General features: G+C 38.4%; 1 protein-coding gene and 1 pseudogene across 1 annotated transcript in view; one reads left to right on the plus strand and one right to left on the minus strand.

Moving 5' to 3' along the window:
- Positions 1–21,144, plus strand: part of MET (MET proto-oncogene, receptor tyrosine kinase) — a 111,735-nt gene that overhangs the window by 36,643 nt on the left and 53,948 nt on the right. The window contains exon 4 of the mRNA XM_053896841.1: positions 16,709–16,900. Coding sequence (XP_053752816.1) covers positions 16,709–16,900 — 192 coding nt within the window. The remainder of the gene's footprint in view (positions 1–16,708; positions 16,901–21,144) is intronic.
- On the minus strand, positions 19,617–19,728 carry LOC128775817 (U2 spliceosomal RNA; annotated as a pseudogene).

Consider the following 21,144-nt stretch of genomic DNA (forward strand, 5'->3'; position numbering starts at 1 on the left):
TTGTTTCTTTCTTGTCCCTCTCACCTTTCTTCTGTGGCCAGCACTTGGGATCCTATGCCACAGAAGAATTTGCATTTCCTGGGGATGGAAGGGATTGTCCTCTATCACCAGTAAATCCTATGACAAAGTGAATCATAATTCCAAAAACACACAAAATAAGCTCTTTTGAAACTATCAAAATTATAAAAATTGATGGAATTTAAGGGACTGTGGTGCTGAGATGGGCCCCAATCGTATTGTCTTTCTACAATCATATACCGTTCTCTGCACAACTGTCTTATTTTAGACCATTTCCTTCTCATGTGAATCATGTGCCCTACAGGGCTGAGGAACAAGTGCTCCTGGGACTCACAAGGATGTCATGAGCACCTACTGAATGTACGGGGGCGTGTCCTCTAGTTAGTGCTGCCTTTATGTTGTTCTAATGCATTCCCTAACTGCAGACATTTTGCCTTTCTCTTTCATTTTAATCATGTTGATTTATATATACATAGTCATGCAAATATCTAAATAAGTTTAAGGTCTTAGAGGGCAGGTAGTTTGTCATGGTTCTTTGTACCTAGGTATGTATGCCTTGCAGACAACAGACAATAGTATTTGACAAAATAATTTGTCTTCCAAAAGAAATCTGTAAACTTATACAGTAAATAGAGACCATCTAGATTGCTGCAGTGTTTGGATAAAAGCCCTTGATAGAACTACACATATTTTTATGAGGGTCGTAAAAGGCACTGTTTTTGCCTTCCCCACAAACCGTGAAGATTTGAAATCCAAGTACAAAACATACATGTGAGGAATCCAAAGGCATACTCACCTTTTTCTTGCTCACTTTGTTCACTTTTGTTTTGCCAAGAAAGAAGTGGAGTCTCCCATTGGAAAAGATGAGGGAACAGGAGTCATTTAATCCTCAGGGCTCGTTCCTGTGCCTGCAAGTCAGAGAGGTCATTGGCTTGCCCCTTCCTGAAGGCTATAATTATGGCAAAGGGCTATATTTACTTTCCAGTAAAGTAACCAGAATCTTGAATGTAAGAGATAGTTTATAGGAGTACCGTTGGGGGGGGGGGGGGTGGTGGTGGGAGGGTGGATATACAAAACCTTAGGAAAGATAATGGGTGAGATTATTTTTCTTCATATATTCATTAATATGAGAAGGTCCAAGACTCTGGAAATGTTCTGAAGTGCAGTAATAGAGGTGAATATGAGGTCAAATTAGGTGATCCTGGTACTTAAGGAACTGAATTAAATGAATAAAGAAGAGGAATTTACAATAGAATATATCTGATGATTCATTATAATGTATCTGAGGATTCATTAATGTAAACTTATTTGTGGCTCCAACATCATGGTAAACAAGAATCAGTAAATGTATTAGTAAGAGTAATTGAGAAATATTTCTAATTTGAAAATACCAGTTACATTGGGTCTATCTAGAGCTGATAGGGAAAAAAAATGGGCAGTGTTTCCTACTCTCAACTAAACTCGCTCTGGTTTCTGAAGAGTCATAACAAATGTATTGATTCCAAGTACAACTGGGCAGCCAAAACACAAGATCAATTCTGTTATTGGCCCAATATTAAGAATATTAGTCAGTGTTTGCAAAATAATGAGTAATATATAAATGGTAGTTTAACAATAGTACATATAACCTGTAATTAACACTTAAAGGTCAGGTTTTTGACATGCACAAAGAAGACTAAAATATGTGCCTGATTTAAAAAATACGTATTATGATGAATTGTGGCAATGATTATGGTATTTTAATTTTTTTTAATTTTTTAATGTTTTTTATTTATTTTTGAGAGAGAGAGAGAGAGAGAGAGACAGAGTGCGAAGAGTGGGACAGAGAGAGAAGGAGACAGAATCCGAAGCAGGCTCCAAGCTCTGAGCTGTCAGCACAGAGCACAACACAGGGCTCAAACTCTCAAACTGTGAGATCATGACTTGAGCCACTGTTGGACGCTTAACTAACTGAGCCCCCCAGGCGCCCCTATGGTATTTTCTATGTAGATACTTTTTTTAAGAAAACAAAAGCATTAATTTCAGATTTTTAGGCAAACAGTGCTTTTTGTGATCCTGGGTATGTGGTATGGTGGCACCATTGAAAATTTGAAGTTCACCATTTGTGGCACAGTTATAGATCACAGAAAAATAAACACCAGGACTTTACCACGCCTAACAAGAAAGCTCTTTTTTAAAAAAAATTTTCAGGATCTATACTAGTCATGGTGTAAACTATGTGATATTGAGTATCTTATGACCCTAATTATAAGATAACAATCCAAGTGAATGCAGATGAACTCCTAGAAAAGGAGAGATTATTAAATATTTGAAAAGTAAACATCTAAATTTTCATAAGTAAATATTAATTTAGTATTTGTGTGAACTATAGATATTAAAGCTTTTCCTTCATTTTCTGGGCCTTTAGAACCAGCTGTTATAACTCCCAGTGCTTTTTTAAATACTCTATATGCCGGATATTCACAAACTGGCTAAGAAATAGTCAAATTTTTTATTTTCACTGCAGAAATATAATAAAATCTCTGTTCCAGTGAATAGCTGGATAATTATTTTAATAATGATATTGACATCACTTCATTTTATCTTTCTTGCTACTAGCAAGAAAGATAGCTTTTATTTTATACTCTGAACTCTGGCTAAATCACAAGTTAAACTGAACTATTGTTTGTTTAATGCTCTATTTCCTTCTAACCTTATTTTTGTCTCTCAACCTCAGTCCAGATCCCCAGTGGCTCAGGAAACCCTCAACTAGGATTAAGTAATAGTTTACACAACCTCTCTCATTCATTAACCCAAGTTGACATTCTTATTCTGTGTACCAACCTTATTTAAGACTTTCTAAGCACCTTATCCTGGTTTGAGTGCAACTAACAACACCTATTTAATCAAGGAACTTAATATTTCCAGAGAATCTTTCAGCCTATCTCAGCCTTCTCCATCAGCATGATCTAATTCAGCCTGCTTCTTCTATTCCTTCTTCCGAATAAAATTTGGTCTCATTTATAGTAAATGTGAAGTTTCAAAATCTTTACTTATTCTTTCTTTCTTTCTGCAGATACACAAAGGAGAAACGAAATTGTACGTTATCATTCCAGATAGATTTTGTTCTTTTAGTATGTTGAAATGGTGCCAGTAAGATAAAACTAGATCTCCCTGGCTCCATTCTCATCTCCAACCAATCTAGTTGTCTCCAGACTGCTGCTGGAGTAACTAATCTTTCTTGAAAGCAAACCCATTTGTGTTACTGTGTCCCTTAAAATAATTTGAGGGCTCCCCAATGGTTTTAGAGTAAATCCATACTCTTTAGTATGTATTCAAGAAGTGTCCTACCTTGGCCTTGACTATTTCCTGGTCCTCAAACTCACTAGTGTGCTGGATGTCTAATTCTCAGGGAAGAGGGGAGTAGAAGCTCCAATCTGTAGTGCTTGTCAATTTCTGTGGTGTAAACACTCCCACCAAGTCAATTTCAAGCTGCCAAGGTAAGTCACTGAACAGGATGAAATTAGGAAGAAATGTTCACAGTTGGGTCTGTAAGCTGGTACAAGATGGCTCAAGCACAGCACTGCCACCCTACCCTACCTTCAGCGTATCATACTTTTTACAAAAAACAAAAACAAAAACAAAAAACTGTCTTTGCAAATTTCAACTATATAATTCAGTATATAGTCTGAACTATGGTCACCATGTTATACATTAGATATTAAGAATTTTTTTATTTTTTAACTGAAAGTTTGTACCATTTTACCAGTGTCTCCCTATTTCTGCTGCCCTCTCCACCCGTCACCCCCATCACCCCCGACTGCTGCCCCAGCCCCTGGCAGCCAGTTTTCTACTTATTTCTAGAAACACAACCTTTTTTCCCCTTAGATTTCACATAAAATTGATGCAGTATTTGTCTTTCTCTGTCTGGCTTATTTCAGTTAGCATAATGCCCTCCAGGTTCATCCATATTGTGGCAAATGACATAATTTCCTTTTTTTTTTTTTTTTAAAGTCTGAATAGACATATACCACATCTTCCTGATCCATTCATCCATTGGTAGATACTTAGGTTGTTTCCATGTGTTGGCTGTTGTGTATAGTGCTGCCATTAATGTGGAAGTACAGATATCTCCTAGTGCTCCTTTTTTTTTCCCCCTTTGGATAAATACCCAGAAGTGGGATTGCTGGATCATATGGTAGTTCTATTTTTAATTTCTTGAGAATATCCATACTGTTTACTGGCTGTACTAGTTTACATTCCCACCAACACTGTACAAGGGTTCCCTTAATGTCCTTACCAACATTTGTTATCTCTTATCTTTTGGGTAATAGCCATTCTAACAGGGTACGAGGTGATACCTCATAGTAGTTTTGATTTGCATTTCCCTGATTAGTGATGTTAAGCACCTTTTCATGTTCCTCTTGGCCATTTGTATCTTTCCTTTAGAAAAATGTCTATTTAGTTTCTTTGCCCATTTTTTTTCTTTTTTTGCTACTACTGAGTTGTTTGAGTTCCTTGCATATTTTGGATAGTAAGTGCAATGTGAGTCAACCTGTGCATTTATCAGATGTGTGTCAGCCTATCATTCTTGTAGTTCCCAGAATCCATTAGTGTCTCTCACAACCTTGCCTTAACACATATTACTTCATCTGCCTCAAATTCCCTTTAACATTGATTTTGTCAGGTTCACATTTTCTCCCAGTTCTTTACAATTCTACTCAGGCATTTCCTTCCCCAGGAAATCTTCTCTAGCTTTCCCCTAACCCTCCATTCTGGATAAGCTGCCTTTCCTGAGTACTCCAGTAGCACCCTTTGCTTATTTCTACCATATCTCTTACCACACTCTGTGGTAATATGTTCACTGGTTTCCTCATTAGCCCCTGAAGATATGAACTGTGGCTTTTATCTCCACATCCTTAGTACCTAACAAAATTGCTTGAACAAAATATCTGTTTATCAAATGAGCAAATAGTTATGGCACAGCCTCATATTTCAAGTAATGTAATGAAATGCTGATTAGTAAAAATTATTTTTAGATAAAACAGTTTTTCATTTCCTCCCCCAAATCTCTAAAAACTAATTTATAGAATTGAGGAGTTTCCAAAAGTTAAAATAGCATGGAAGAAATTCTGGGAAGTGTTGGTCCCTTCCTTACACACACACACACACACACACACACACACACACACACACACACCTTCCTTCATACACCAGTGTGGAATGAAGATGGATCAAAAAACAAGGAAAACAATGAAAGGAGAAGAAAAGATGATAGGGAGAGTAAATAGAAATTCCAGAGCTTTGTACTTAATCCAAATTGGGAAAACATAATTAGAGCAATTAAAAGGAGAAAGGTAGATTAACTTCTCTGCTCCATAATTTTTTTTTGAGCCTTTCAACAGTGTCCCTTTTAAGTGGGTGATATTGTCTGAATGAGAGACTTTAGGCAAAACCTTCTAGTAGACATTGCTTGAGCAGTGGTACTAGTAGAGGTGACCTCCCATGAAGTTTGCTTTTTGAATTCATAGATTTTTCACTAACCACCAGTCTATGATTTCAAGTTGAAAATAATTTGTGGGTTAAGAAAAAGAAGTTAAGAGTGAAGGTCTTTTTCAATACCACCTTTACTGTGGCCATAATGGCGTCACTGCATATGTACCAAATACATGCTTGGTGCATAGCATGAGCTTGGCCTTGATGTAGATGCAGAAAGATTAGAAGAGAGTTTGGTAGGGGCTTGTAGACTTTGGTCAATGAGAAGGGTTACCCACAGATTGAGGTTTCTGATACACAGTTCTGGTTGGGAACAAGGGAAGAAGATGAGTAAAGAGGCCCACTGCACAATGGTAAGATGGAAAAGAAGGATAAGAGGTGATGACAGTCATGGCAGGTTAGGATATAGACATGGGTTTAAACAAAATACTGGGGCACAATTGAGGAACTGTGGTTTCATCCATCTTTCACCTCAACTGGCCATCCTCTAAGACATTCATCAGCCTGTTTTCTATTGAGCATGACACTGTTAGGCACATCAACAGACCACAGCTCTTATACTCTACAGAAAGAACTGCTTCTGTCTTACTGCTTAGTGCAGGGTAACTAGTGTTCTGTGTTTTGAGTATCTCTTACAATTCAATGAGTAAGCACATTAAAATTTGTTTTCTATTAACTAAATAGAGAAAAGGAGAAAAATTCTATACACTAAGCATTAAAATTTGCTTCACTTGGAACAGCTTTCTTTATGAATCACTCTGTCACTCCTGGCTGTGACTGAAGTGAGGTATGAAGGCTGCTAAGCCAAACCACATGGACTTGGTCTGTTTTAGATCTGATTCACCTTGGGAAATGATGATAAAGAAGGAAACATTTTAACATGTAGAATTCCAGAACCCCTATCATATTAGAATTCAGAGTCTTTTGAATCCTGGGGATACCTCGGAAGGTGGATATGTTTTTATTTCATTTATATGTAAATGCATTTTTATACATGTGTATACACATGTACATAAAATACATTCTGCTCCAAATATTTCTTCCCTCTTCACTAATCCACCTTCTGTCAAGACCTGTGTCAGCTTTGGCCTCTGCCATGAGCAAAGCTGTTTAAGCCCATACTTGATCTTATCTTTTTCCTAATCTTCTAGCATTACCACCTGTACCAGTGTTTTCAGAATGTATCTATCAGTGATGTTCTTTGTGCTTTGCATTATTAGTTATTTTGTGTGTCTGCTCTGGCACGACTCATTTCACTTAAACCTCAAAGCAATTCTGTTAGATAGATGTGCATTTTTCCATTTTACCAGTGAAGAAGTGAGGCTTGGTGATCTAAGTATTCTCTCTAAGTTTGCACAGTGGGTAAGGGCAAGGCCACTCCTGAGCCCATGCTCTTCTCCACTAGGCTAGGGTGGTTACCACTGGATATGACTAAGGCATTTGGGGAACCTTACTCTAAAAAGTTATGAAAGTGGAATTGAACAAAGACATTCTGGAATCAAGGAAATTAGATTCTGGGACGCCAAGTGTGAGATTTCCTTTAACTCTATAGAAACATTTTTAAGAATTGATAGATGGATGTAAACAATAAAATAAAAGGAAAAGTCAAAGATGACTGAGACGTCCTGAAGGGAGAGGGTGGCTATTGATGCCATATAGAAATAGGAAGCCAGAAGAGGGAATTAGTTTGGAAAGAAAAGCAGTGAGTTCAAATGTCATTAATGGCACATTCAAACTTGGCCTAAAGGCAGTTGCAGAGACAGGGCTAGTCCTCAGAAGAGAGAATGCCGCTGGGTGTGTGAAGTTAGATCATCCACGAGGCAGCGTCCATCACCTCGTGAATCACTACTGTCGAGCCAGCAGCGTGTTGGCCAGATGCATGGTTGTATTGCATTCAGGGCCATCTGAACACACAGGGCCAGAGATGATGCCCTTTCTCCCTTCCTGGAGACAAATCAGCTCTTCTTTAACTGCCCCCCCCCCCCAGCTTTGCTCCCCTGCTTGAGGTCTCTGGTTGTAATGAACTCCGTGGCTGTTGAAGCAGTGCAGTAGGATTACTTCATCAAGGGGAGTTTGTGGCAGCACAAGTATTAAGGAAGCATCTTTCTTTTAAAACTGTGGCTGAGCACAACATGAAGCTGAGTTGTCTTTGTAGCACAAAATGGTCACATTCTTAGCGTTCAACCACACCATCCTAACAGTCTGGCCTTGCATTAAGGACCCCAAAGAAAAGGTCCTGCTCTGGCAGAGAACTGACTTTTCTGCATTTTACAGACAATCAGGCTTCATGTTGACATCTTAGATATTTGAGTACAGACTCATAGAAGTTAAATATGTCTGAAAGCAACATAAGCAGACACTGAAGTTCAAAGCTCTGTGCCTCTGCCTGCAGTCCACAGCACCTCCCTCCCAGTCCCACAGAAGAGAGAACAGAAGGAGAGAACATGAATAAACAGAAGAGAGAACATGAATGAAATTTAGAGAAATAAGTTATGTGCAATTCCTGAAATTAAAGCAGTTGAGTATTTAACCAGCTTTAAATACTCAAAGCTGAGTAAGAGGGACTATCTATTTTGAAATACATATCCCCCAGAAAACCACTATTATATGTCAATAGAATCTGTAGAAAAGGTGATTATTAGGGCGCCTGGGTGGCTCAGTCGGTTGAGCGTCCGACTTCACCTCAGGTCAGGATCTCGCAGTTTGTGAGTTCAAGCCCTGCATTGGGCTCTGTGCTGACAACTCAGAGCCTGGAGCCTGTTTCGGATTCTGTGTCTCCCTCTCTCTGCCCCTTCCCCACTCATGCTCTGTCTTTCTCTGTCTCTCAAAAATGAATAAACCTTTAAAAAAATTTTTTTAAAAGATGATTATGAATAAAATTTATATTAAAATGCTTCTGTTAGTTTCGTCATGTACAAGAAGGAGAGAGGGCTGGTATGAGTGAACTGGCAAAGATTTTATAAAATAGTACGTTTTTTTAAATCTAGCTGCAAGACTGATTTAAATTATCTATAGATGAGCTAAATCTGTCCTATAGATGAATTAAAGGAATCTCTATTTTAAGTATATCACATCCTTAATTATACAGAATTAAATGTAATTGCATATTCACTGCATGCATCATGTTAGTTAGGGAAAACAGTTTGAATCAAATACACTGAGGTATATAGCACTTCAGTGTTCATTTTATAAAAAAAATAGTATATGTCTGAGTCAGGTAAAAAAAAAAAATTTGGCCAAGTATTCATGAAAAGGTAAAGAAAGAATAAATTATTGTTTCAAGACTTACAAATTGTAGAGTGGTTCCTAATATTTAACCCTATGACAGTATATAAGCCCTTGAGTTAAGGAAGCAGGTTTGTAATAAGTTGTTTTTTTTTTTTTTAAAGCAGAACAGGATGTTTACCATTGGTTCTCAGAGTGGATTTCATATTATTATTTTAGAAAAGGATGAACCTTGAGCAATTAAATGCTTTTCAAACTTCTTAAAAAATGGGCATATGTATCCAGAATCTTTTCATGTGTTGGAGTAGCCTAAGATGATTGGGGGACAGTGACTGTTTACTCATGACATCCTAAATATCCTGAGCAGTCATTTGTTCCAGCAGCAGGCCAATGGCAGCTTGGTAATTCCAAGCCTAGAGGAAGCTTTGGAAAGCCATCCACAGACCCACAGCATGGTAGAGCCAGAAGAGAACTTTGGATTAATTCCCTCAACCCCTTCCTTTACAGACAAACCTAGGTGGGGGGTGAAGACACTGCTGCTGTGTGACCTAAGTTTAATCCTTGCCCTGCAGCTGCTGGTCTTTTGACCATGCAGTGCCTCAGTTTCCTCCTAGGATTGTTATGAATTAATATTTGGAAAGTGCTTAGAACAGTGTCTGACGCATTATAAACACTCTGGACAAATGTTTTTTATATCAGCAAAGTAAAGCTCAGACTCAGAGAGATCAAGCTATTTGCCTAAGGTCATGCAACTCATCAAATCCCAGCTGGGTAGAACCAGTCCTGTGCTGTAGGCACGCACATTCTTTTTCAGTGTCCTTAGACCATCCCTAGAATGTGAGTTTGTCTCAGAAATACTGTAGGAGCCTATAAGTAAGGAGTATGATGCAGTTGGATTTGGATTTGAAATCAACAGCTAGGGTTCAAGCTCTGATATTTACTGACAACTCTCTAAACCTTAGTTTCTTCATCTGTAGAAATGTAATGATCATAACAAATCCAATTTACAGACCTACTGAGAGGATCAGATGAGATAGTGTACTTGGAAAACCATAACCTACTATGCAGATGATATTTAACATTACTGTGAGCTTCTGTGAGATGACAAAAGCCATGAGAATGTTTCAAATCTGCTTAGGATGTCAGGAAATTGGGGTAGGGAGAGTTTGTAGTAGGCTGTCTCCACTTTTTCACTTCGCATTTATTCATTGGTAATTCCAATGAATTAAATTACCAATTAAATGAATTCATTGGTAATTCATTTAAAATTTATTTTTGTTATATTCATATATGCAAAAGACTCATGTTCTCTTTATGTGTGTGTGTGTGTGTGTGTGCGCGCGCGCGCGTGTGTGCAGTAAAACAAATACTGAGTTCTCTACCACCAGGCTTAAAAAAGAGAATATCACCAAAGCCTCTAAGTCCCCTGTATGTCCCACCCCAGTCATATCCCTCTCCTTCCCAGAAAAGTAGGTAAACAGTGATTGCGAATTGTCTTTTCCTTGCCATTAGTTGCACTACATATGTGTATATGCCTAAACAATGTATTAAGTGAATTTTTTTTCCTGTTTCTTTTTCCCTCTTGACTCAGATATCTCAAGCTTTATGGCATCTACTTATACCCATATACTGTCCATCTTATTCTTTGTCACTATCTCCCTCCCAGTCCACTAAAACATAACTTCTGTCCATCAACAGACTTTGCAAGGAGAGACTTTAGAAAAGAGCCAGGCTTTAGGTTCACATGGCCAAGGAGAACGTATCACTGACTAGCAGAAGCTGAGACATCAGCTGCTAAAGCAAATGCAAGAATCCAAGAATGGGAAGGGTCTTGTGTCAGGATAGCCACTCTTAGATTCATTTGGTGTCCTAGATGTCACTTGACGTTTCACTTTAATGGAAAAAAGACTTAAGAACAAACTAAGGCAGGTGTGGATACCATAGTAGGGAGTGCGGGCTTTTCCTGCAATCCTTTGGGAAGCAACTAAGGTTTTGAAGAAGAGAGTGACCGCTCATAACTGCTTCAAGGCAGATGAGATGGAAGACAGGAAGGCCAATGAGGAAACACTAGCCTAGGGCAGGGGTGCAGGAGTGGCTGGAGGGCTGTAGCCAGAGGTCAGAGGAATTGAGCAACTAGTTGGATGTGAGAAATGCTCAAGAGAGAGGCGTTGGTGTTGACTGAAATTTTAGAATTACCTGGGTGGAAACATGTTAATGTTCATAAACCAAAATAGGCAATAGAGAGGAAGATTTGAGAGCCAAGCTGATTAGAACAGCCCAAAATGCTAGTGGTCATCTTTATGCCACTATCCAGAAAAAAAATAATTAATTCCAGCCTTTCTCTCAGAAAAGCAATCAGGGGTGAGTGAATCCACATTTCGTACTTTGAAGGGTTGTAGGTTTTTTACATGCTGATTGATAACTTTTGTTGAATGATTCCAACTTTTTGAGAGGTACAATTTCCCTGACTTTGAGTTTCTCATATTTAAAATGAGGAGCTGGGGTAAGATGGTCTCTAAGGCCCTTTCCGTTTTTGTAATTGTGCAATTCTTGGAACTTTGCCCAGAATAGTAAACAGTAGCAGAAGAAATTCATGAGGTTGAGAATCACAGTGAACTGAATTCTAATGACTGTTTCAGTTCTGATGCCAGTTCCAGCGTGAATCGGCCACTGTGGCCGCACCCTTGGCTGCTCTGAGTCTCCTACTCCTGAAAACTGAAAACCTTACAAGGCTGCGCATCGGCCTGCACGTAAAAATGCCCAACTCAGTGCCTGGCACAGTGTAGGTAGTTGCAGGGTAAAGACAGATATCCCCCATCCCTTCCTTTCTTCCTCCTTCCTTCCTTTGTTACCAAAAAGAGAGTTAGTCTGACTCTCCAACTAGTGCTGGGCTGAAACCTTTGTAGACTCTTCCTTGGTGCCCCAAAGCAGCTTTTACTAGAGAACTGCCTTCCACAAGCTATGCTCAGTTTTACCCCAAAGCACAGGGCCTCTTGGCTTTGAGGGAAACACGAGTGGCAAGGAGACCCCTGGCAGTAGATCTGTAGGTCTCCCATCTCCACCCAATCACTCCAAATGCTGTACCCAGGAACTGTATGTAAAGTTGTGAGAAGAAGCCTCCCCGTCTTCCCTGAACAAATGAGCAGCAAATACATTTCCTTTAAGGCACATAGTGACTCAGACTGAGATTTATGAGTAGAGAGCATTTTCCTACATTTGCAATGCTGAGAGCTTAAACCAGGGTTCCCTGAGAGTTAAAATTCTGTTCAAACTCAAAGACAACATGGGGCTCTGTAAGCTAGTTCCTGCCACCCTGACCCCAATCATTGAGTTTGTCAGGATTCTCAGAAGGAAGAGACAAGGAGTAGTCCCCTCTCCTGCACTGAATGCTGGAATGTTACTTTCTCCTAGAAGCTTGTGGCCCCAGTCCTTTCCTGCAGATCTCTGCTATGGAGAAAAATGAAAAAGAAAAAGGTTAGGAATCTGTGATTTATAAAATCTGAATGTCATTTGGATCTGACATGATATTTGTTTTTTTAGCTCCAAATTACATAATTTTTCAAGATCAAGGAGTTCTGTAGATCCTATTCCAGCATTGTGCAATGTTTTATACTTAGGAATTTATTTGGGGGAGGGAGATAGAGACATAATACAGTTAGTCCTTGAGGAGGTACCATTTAGAGACCTTACTATTTCCTAAAGGAGAAACCTAAAAGTGTAAATATACGTGAATATACATAAATGTGAATTGAGTCAGGTGCAGAGTTCTACATTTATGCCTTACATGTGAGGAAACAGACATACAATTCAGAGTTCTGGTTGTGTTACTTTCCCTCCATTTAAAAAAGATTGAGGGGGCGCCTGGGTGGCTCAGTCGGTTAAGCGTCCGACTTCGGCTCAGGTCATGATCTCGCGGTCCGTGAGTTCGAGCCCCGCGTCGGGCTCTGTGCTGACAGCTCAGAGCCTGGAGCCTGTTTCAGATTCTGTGTCTCCCTCTCTCTCTGCCCCTCCCCTGTTCATGCTCTGTCTCTCTCTGTCTCAAAAATAAATAAACGTTAAAAAAAAAATTAAAAAAAAAAAAAAAAGATTGAGGACTTCTTGCAGGTTTGCAGACACTCCGAGGCCCATCTCACTTCCGTTCTCCCACTGGCCCAGTTCAGCAAGCAGACAACAAAGCAAGCTGGGTAGGCAGATGGGCTTATCTCTGGGTACCTTGCAGATGCATTAATTTTTAAGGAAGCTATTATTAAATGCCTACTGTGTGCTGGGCACAATACAGGGCGGGATGATAAAAGATGAATAAGACCGTTTGGGGCATCTTGTTGATAGAAGCCTGCTACTAGTTTATAATCTAAGACTCTACTCCACATGCAGCAAATTGTTTTCATATTCCAATGAATCCATCATATCTCCACTAGGTCAAATTTGAGGCCTTAGGTTCCCAGGATGCCGTCTAGACATAGAAAAAAAGTAAGAACAAGCAAGAAAAGGAACAAAACAACCACAGATACTGACCCTGAAGAGCAGTCACTTCTGAAATGGAATACTTGAAATGCTCTTTGATTTAAAACTAGTCTTTGCTTCTTTAAGCAGTATCCCTTGGTTCTGACTATATCTGCAAAATGGATGATTGATCACCAATGGAAACTTAATTACCAATTAATCGGTTACTATTGAATTGCTGGTATGTCTCAGTTATCTGCTATTCCTCAGAGCAATCTATAGTACTTTAGTGAAGAAAAGCTTCTAATTAAATAGTGAAATAGTACTCATTAATATATCAAAATAAATGTCTAGAACCAGTACATTTCATTAATTATAAGAGTCAGCAGGTTTTGCATCTCTGAGACTCTGTTTGCTAATTTATTGCCACTTAAAATGAAGAAATATTTGTTGCTATATAAAACAGTATTGTAGATTATTTTTAACCATAAAAGTTAATAAGGATAACTGAATTTTTTATTTCACTTTGTTCTTAAACACTAAGTTGGTTTGAAATCTACTCTGACAGCTTTCTAATTATTATAAATATAATAGGACAATAATAGAGAATTCCTGATCTTCAAATAATTTTCCTTAACTTGAAACTACATACAAAAATCTGTAAAAATGAACTTTTTCTCTTTTTCTAACAAGTTAGACTTCATTTTCCTTGTTTATCCTCCTGCCTCCTGTTATCCGCCCTCCATTTACTAATTCCCAAATGTCTTATCAGTACAGTCAGGAGCCAGACACTCTATTCATTCCTCTTTTTTTTTTTAATTTTTTTTAACGTTTATTCATTTTTGAGAGACAGAGACAGAGCATGAGTGGGGGAGGGGTAGAAAGAGAGACAGGGAGGGAGACAGAATCTGAAGCAGGTTCCAGGGACTGAGCTGCTAGCACAGAGCCTGTTGCGGGGCTCGAACTCACAGACCATGAGGTCATGAGCTGAGCCGAAGTCGGATACTTAACCGACTAAGCCACCCAGGCACCCAGCCTTGTTTTTTTTAGCTTTTTTTTTTTTCTAATGTTTATCTCTATTCATTTTTTATAAACTCTTTCCTGTACCTATTACTGAAAGAAAAAAAAAAAGGCTTTAGTAATATTAGTTTACATCTCCACACTCATTCCCTCTCTACTTATAATTGATTCATTTACTCATTCATTCACTTAATATTTATTAAAGATCTCTGTGTGATATTTCATCTACTACTAGCAATACCTTGGTGAACAAGCAGAGTCTCTGATGGCAGGGACTTCAGTCATAATCCACAAGCAAATAGTTACAGCTGTGAGTGCTATGACAAATAGGTAAAATGTATTATGACAGTCTGTAATAGAAGCATTTGACCTAGATATTAAGGTCAGGATAGGCCTCCTAAGGAAATGATGACGCACTAAGATCTGAAGGAGGCATAGCAGTTAATAAAATGAATGAAGGTGGAAGGATCACTCCAAGAAGAGGGAACAATATGTGCAAAGGCCCTGTAATGAGAGGACATATGGCATATTTGGAGAACTGACCAAAGGCCAGCTCCCTGGAGTACAGAGTGCAAAGGAGAACACAATGAGAATGATTCTGGAAAGTTCAGTAGGATCCAGATGGTGAAGGGCTCATCAGACCATGTTAAAATTTTTGTCTTTTATCCTAAGAACAGTAGGGGGACATTCAGTGTTTTAAAAAGAGTGATGTGATGAGATTTGTGTTTTATGGGGGGAAAAAATCTGGCTGCAGTGTAGAGAATGGACCTGGAAAGAGATTGGGTGAGATCAGATGTGGCAGGTCCAGTTTGGAAGCCATTGTAGTAGTTCAGGAAAGGGAGGGGATAGCTTGAATAAGGGTTGAAGTATGGAGGCAGAGAAAACTGGATGGATCCAGGAGATATCTAGAAACTGCAACTGATGAAAATAAGTGATCGACTGTACATGGGGAGGAATCAGGGATGGCACCTAGATTTATGACTTGTGCATCTGGAGGAATGATAGAACCATCCATTAGGGTGTGTGGTATCATCAGATCAGGCATGAGGGAAAATGATGGTTTCTACTTTGATTGTGTTGAACCTGAGGTCTTGGAGACATCTGAGTGTGTATTTCATAGGCAATTTGATATATGCATGGTCAGCTCAGAGGAGAGGATAGGGTGGAGGTACAAATGTGTGTCAACTAAATGGCAATAGACATCATGGGAGAGACAGAGGTTGCCTACAGAGAGTGTGAAGAGTGAGGAGAGGAGCAGCCTTAGGATGGATCCTTGAGAAACCCTGACGTAGATGGCCCTACACCAGAGACCAAATGTTGCAGTGTAAGAAGTAGAAGGAAAATCAGGATACTGAAGTGTCAAGGTGAAGGAAGGGATCCACAGTGCTTAACTGACATATATAATTGAACAATATTTTTAAAATTTTGCACTTGAGCGTAAAAGATAAATACCTGATTGAGTGGTAATTGCCTTTTAGTAAGTTAACTATTGCAGCATTTGATGCATGGTTTCTACATTTTTTTGAGCCTTTTACCATAATAATGACAAATACTTCAGTGGGATTTTCTGGGTGCTGGGTTCTATGGTAAAAGATGTCTGTAAATTAGCTCATTTAACTTTTATAACAGCTATGCAAGGTTGGTACATTTCTATAAGTCTCTTGATTTTCCTGGGAGACTGAAATGAATAACCTGAATTTCACAAACACATAGAGGCTATAGGGTCTGTGTAAGGCAAATAAGCATGACAGACTAGGATTTGATGCAGAACTTGAGTCTGGGGTCTGTGTTCCACTGCCTCCTGGTGAATTATCTATCAGCCACCACCCCCCTACCACCTCACTGCACACAAATGCACACATTTAAATTTTATTTTAAAATTGTATTTTAAAATATATAATGTATTATGTATGACTCTAACATTTATTATTATTCCAGTTGAAATCCATCTCATTGGACTTGCCTGCTAGAAGCACTGCCTTTTTATTTTTTTAATATTTATTTATTTTTGAGAGAGACAGAGTCTGAGCTGGGGAGGGACAGAGAGAGATGGAGACACAGGATCCAAAGTAGGCTCCAGACTCTGAGCATTCAGCACAGAGCCTGACGCGGGGCTTGAACCCACAAACCGTGAGAACATGACCTGAGCTGAAGTCGGACACTTAACCAACTGAGCCACCCAGGCTAGAAGCAATACCTTTATGCCCAGGACTGGGACATCTATAGTTTTGTTTTTCTTTTATTAGCATCACTAAGTTCCATTTTTATGTATGTACATATTCAACCATGGTGCAAACTGTGATAGTAAGATTTACCCCAGTTAAAGTCTATATACACATAGCAGCACCTACCAGTACTGGAGCCATGTAGGTCACTAGAATAATTTCTGCCTGTCTGGGGCTCTTTGTTTATTTGCATGATTATCCTTGCTATTCTACTCTGAGCTCTGAAAAGACACACTGAAAAGTTTCTTACCAGCTTGTTCGCATCTGACTCACATTAATTCTATGACCATATTTTATTCCAGACACTTTTGAGAAATTCATCAGGCTGTGAAGTGCGCAGTGATGAATATCGAACGGAGTTTACCACAGCTTTGCAGCGAGTTGACTTATTCATGGGCCAATTCAACCAAGTCCTCTTAACATCTATATCCACCTTCATTAAAGGAGACCTCACCATTGCTAATCTTGGGACGTCAGAGGGTCGCTTTATGCAGGTAAATGTTTTCTGAGAGTGGCTGTGGCTGTTTTACTTGGTATTGTTCAATTAGTTTGGTTTTGTTTTTACAGAAGGTATTTACAGATATTGTAAAGTGAAAATCACAGTAAAAGCTAGAGACACAGACTGAAAGCCAGACAATGAAGCCTGGTCCACTCTTTATGAAGTATATAGCCTATTTTTTTGTTAAGTTCTTGAAGCTTTCAGTTTAAATGTGGTTGCTTTAATTTTCTTGCCCAGAATGGTTTAGAATTTTGTTTGCTGTTGTTTTTTTTTTCCATTCATGATTTCTGTCACATGATTGGAAAATAAAATGAAACAATTAAAGCACTTCCAGGCGATGTTTTCCTATTTCAAGGGAAGCTACGGATCAAAGGAGAGCTATTGTGTGAACCGTGTGTCTCCATGAGAAGAAACATTCACATCATTGAGAAATATTGGCAGGAGTTAGGAAGGGACGTTATCATCAGGATCCCATTGTAACTCCAGCTCTCCTGATTCTGCAAAAGGATGGGGTCAGACACAAAGAAGTTCATATACTGGGGGGAGAAAAATCTGGACTTTATTAATAAATGATTTTAATGGATAGCAACAGTATTTCTATAAGTGAAAATTCACATTTCAGACTTGCAAGTATTGTGTTTCCAGAAAACAAGAATCATAGCACTTTGCAGAAATTAAAATGCTCTTGTGTTGAATCTGTTTTCTTTAATAGTAATTGAGTAGTGTTTTCAACATGAGTTCTTAGTAGGATCTTGATTAATGCAGAATGACCAGGGTATCTATGGAAATGTTGACTTTTTACAAAGAGTAGAAATTTCTTCTAAAGAGAGATTCTTATTTCATAATAATCTGATGTAATTAACATCCTAATCAGACAGTGACTTCTGGTAAGCCAATTGAGGACAATGATGTTTTCCTATGACTTGCCCATCTGTACATATTCTATCTGTATTCTTTTACAAAATATATCTTTTAAAATTACCATTGTTGTTATAGTGGTATGGATATCGGTCATTGCCATATTTTAAATCATGTTTTTCTTACACTAGTTGGATATATTGGAATTTTTTCAAAGTCATAAAATGTAAATAAAACCTTCCTAGCTCAAAACTAATCATATAGATCCTCTTATCTAAATGTTTCCACACTTGGTCTCCCCTCCTCCCACTGCTTCTAATTACTATACTTTTTCTCCCCTCCCCTTTCTCCCAGCCCAGTGTTCTTATTTACCCACCTCAGATCAGTTAGTTCTGTCTTAACTCCTCAAAATCTGAAGAGTATAATCTCAGTCCCCTTCTGCATGCACTCTGAAGTATTTGAGTTATGGTCATATCTATTATCCTTGTAAAATATGTAATTCTGTGTTTAAATGTGTTTTTAATTGACACTGATATTATTCTGCAGAATTCCAAAAAAAAAATTGAAGGAGGATGAAAGAATCTTGCATCTGTTGAATTCCTAAGGTGTTCACTATGTTGACTTGTTATCTTTATTTTTTCTTTCTTTTTGTTCTAAATTGTTTATTACCTCATTCATCCAGTTTCATATTAATAAGCTTTCTATAGTCACTTTAGGTCTGATACTTTTTTACATCAAAAGGTTCCTGGCCTATTTCCAGATTCTAAAGTTCTAATAAAATCCCATTTTTAGATAGATCACTTTAATAACTGAGTAAATTCTGCTGTGTGACAGATTTTACCACCTAAGTGATATGTCATACATCAGTCTCATTGTGACAGAAATGCTGTGACACGTGTTTTATTATCTCCCAGCATTTTCATAAAAGAAGCAATATTATGCCCATTATCTGTGCATCCAAAACATTAAAGAGGAAAATAAGTAAGTAGATACTTATTTTATGGAAAGTGCTGATATCACTGATTTTTTTTAAACCGTGTGGTTCTTAATTCATCAGATATGCACTGAGAACTTACTAACTTTGCTCTACTAGGCAAATACGTGAAGCAAAGGAAGCAGTGACACAGAACCTGCCTTTAAGGAACTAAAATTTTAGTATGGGAGATAAGAACACGTACCTGATATCAAGACAGCAAGACAAAGACATACAGACAAAGGGCTATTGAGACCCACATATAGGATTCATTTCTCTGACACTTGTCCAAGAGAATTCCAGTCCCTTAAATTTTATGTAAATAAACCTAAAGCATTTGAAGGATCAAACAGTCAACATCACTGAAATCCAGTTTGTTTACAGCAAATAATGTTGGGGGAGGAGTCCAGCGGCAGCAAAGACCTAGGGAACTTCTAGCTTAAGCTAGCCAAGTAGTAACTGTGGACCAAGTTCTGTAAATGTTTTGACTGCGTTAAAGTGCTAAATCTCTGGCCAGGCCTAATTTTCCTACAACTTGTGTTTTAGTAATACTGTGGAGTTTCTGTTATAAAATAGAATGGACATAATTTTTTTTCCAAAGGCAGGTGCCATATATGAAAAGGAACAGAAAAATGACTTTTACTTCCTTCCTACCCTGAAGCCTAAAGGCAGAGTTGCTTTGCAAATGTTTTCTCTCATGAATTTGCAGCTGTTTCTGCCTTTCCTATTGTGCTTATGTTCAGCTCTGGCTGGGAATACAAGCTTCAGCCCCAGCTGTTGGGTGCAAAGTGAATCAGGTATTTCACAGTGGTTATTTGGTTAGAAAGAATTATATTGTTTAGCTAACAATATCGTATGTATGGAAGAGAGGACATGTTTGACATGTTTCTAACATTTAAACATGTGTGACTTATCTCATACAGGTGCAGATATATCTAAACTGATAAGAACAGATACTACACTTGATCTTAGCCAAAAGGCCGAGAAGCGATGATATATCTAAATACACTGATGTGCACATGTATTAGAGTCTTTCTGTAGCACCAATTCAACATAGATACAAATTTCTAAAACAGTTTTTATTTGTGTGATCACCTTCTTGGGATACTTAGAAGTAAAATAGTATGATAAGTATTATTCAAGATAGTATAAGTGAACAGTGAGAATGGGGCTTCTTACAAATTTTATATGGGGAAGGGATGTTGAAAAGAACAAGGCTTGAGAACATTAGCACAATGTGCAGGGCTACGTGGGAGAGGGAGGACTGTTACTCATGAAGATCACAGGACTATTCACAGGGATTGCCCACGTCTCCCCTTCTGAGCTCCTCATCTAATCAGCTTGCAAAAATAATGCTTGCTTGATTTACATCAAAATATATATATATATATATAATTTTTTTAAAGCTCTCATATAAGGCCTTTAATCTCTAGATGCAAGGCATTGCTATTAAAATATTTGTGCCTGACTGTCAGGCCAGAGAGAGTGAGTATATCGGGTGGGTTGGGGGGAGGAAGGCACTTTCAATACTTTATAAGTTCAGTTCCACAAACATTCACTGGGCAGCTACCTTGTCTGTATACAGTGGCCACTGCCTGGGCACTGTCACAGCTGTCCCTTGGTTCTTTGGCATCATCCTTACTCTTCTCCCATCCCCTTTTCCTCTCTCCCTGATTCTTTGAGGCTGTTCCCACTCATCACCCCTATTCTCTTGTGCCTCTTAACTGGACTAGTTGGATCATAAGCAAGAAAGTTAAAAAGACAGAGGGATCACCTAAAAAGACATCCTTTGCTTGTGATCATTACTTATGATCATTACTTAAAGGATTATGTTAGGAATCAGTAAACTTAAAAATAATTACACACTTCCAGTAAGAAGAATCAATTCATCTATTGACATCCTGTCTTCAAATTCTTTCAGTTCCTGTACCACCATCATGGTATGTCAATGCTTTTTGTTGGAAGCCTGTAGCATACATTATCTTTGGGATTACTGCTATTTTAGAGTAACAAATGAATGATATGAGCATCCAGCAGAGACCCAGGCAAATAAACAACATTTCTCTTTAGGGATTGTTGATTTACTGGTCTCCTTTATAAAATGCTCAGATAAAATATCATCTGTCCTTGTTTTTAATGTGTACATCATTGATTTAATTATATCCCTAAATAATGGTAGATTTGGTATATTTCTTTTTATTAAATGTTTATTTATTTATTTTGAGAGAGAGCACGAGCTGGGGAGGGGGAGAGAGAGAGGGAGATAAAGAATCCCAAGCAGGCTCCATGCTGTCAGTACAGAGCCCAATGCAGGGCTTAATCCCACAAACCGTGAGATCATTACCTGAAATGAAATCAAGAATCAGATGCTTAACTGACTGAGCCACCCAGGTGCCCCTGATTTGGTA

This window comes from Panthera pardus, unplaced genomic scaffold (genome assembly GCF_024362965.1).
Source record: "Panthera pardus isolate Hobbes unplaced genomic scaffold, ASM2436296v1 HiC_scaffold_8, whole genome shotgun sequence".
Classification (NCBI taxonomy): Eukaryota; Metazoa; Chordata; class Mammalia; order Carnivora; family Felidae; genus Panthera; species Panthera pardus.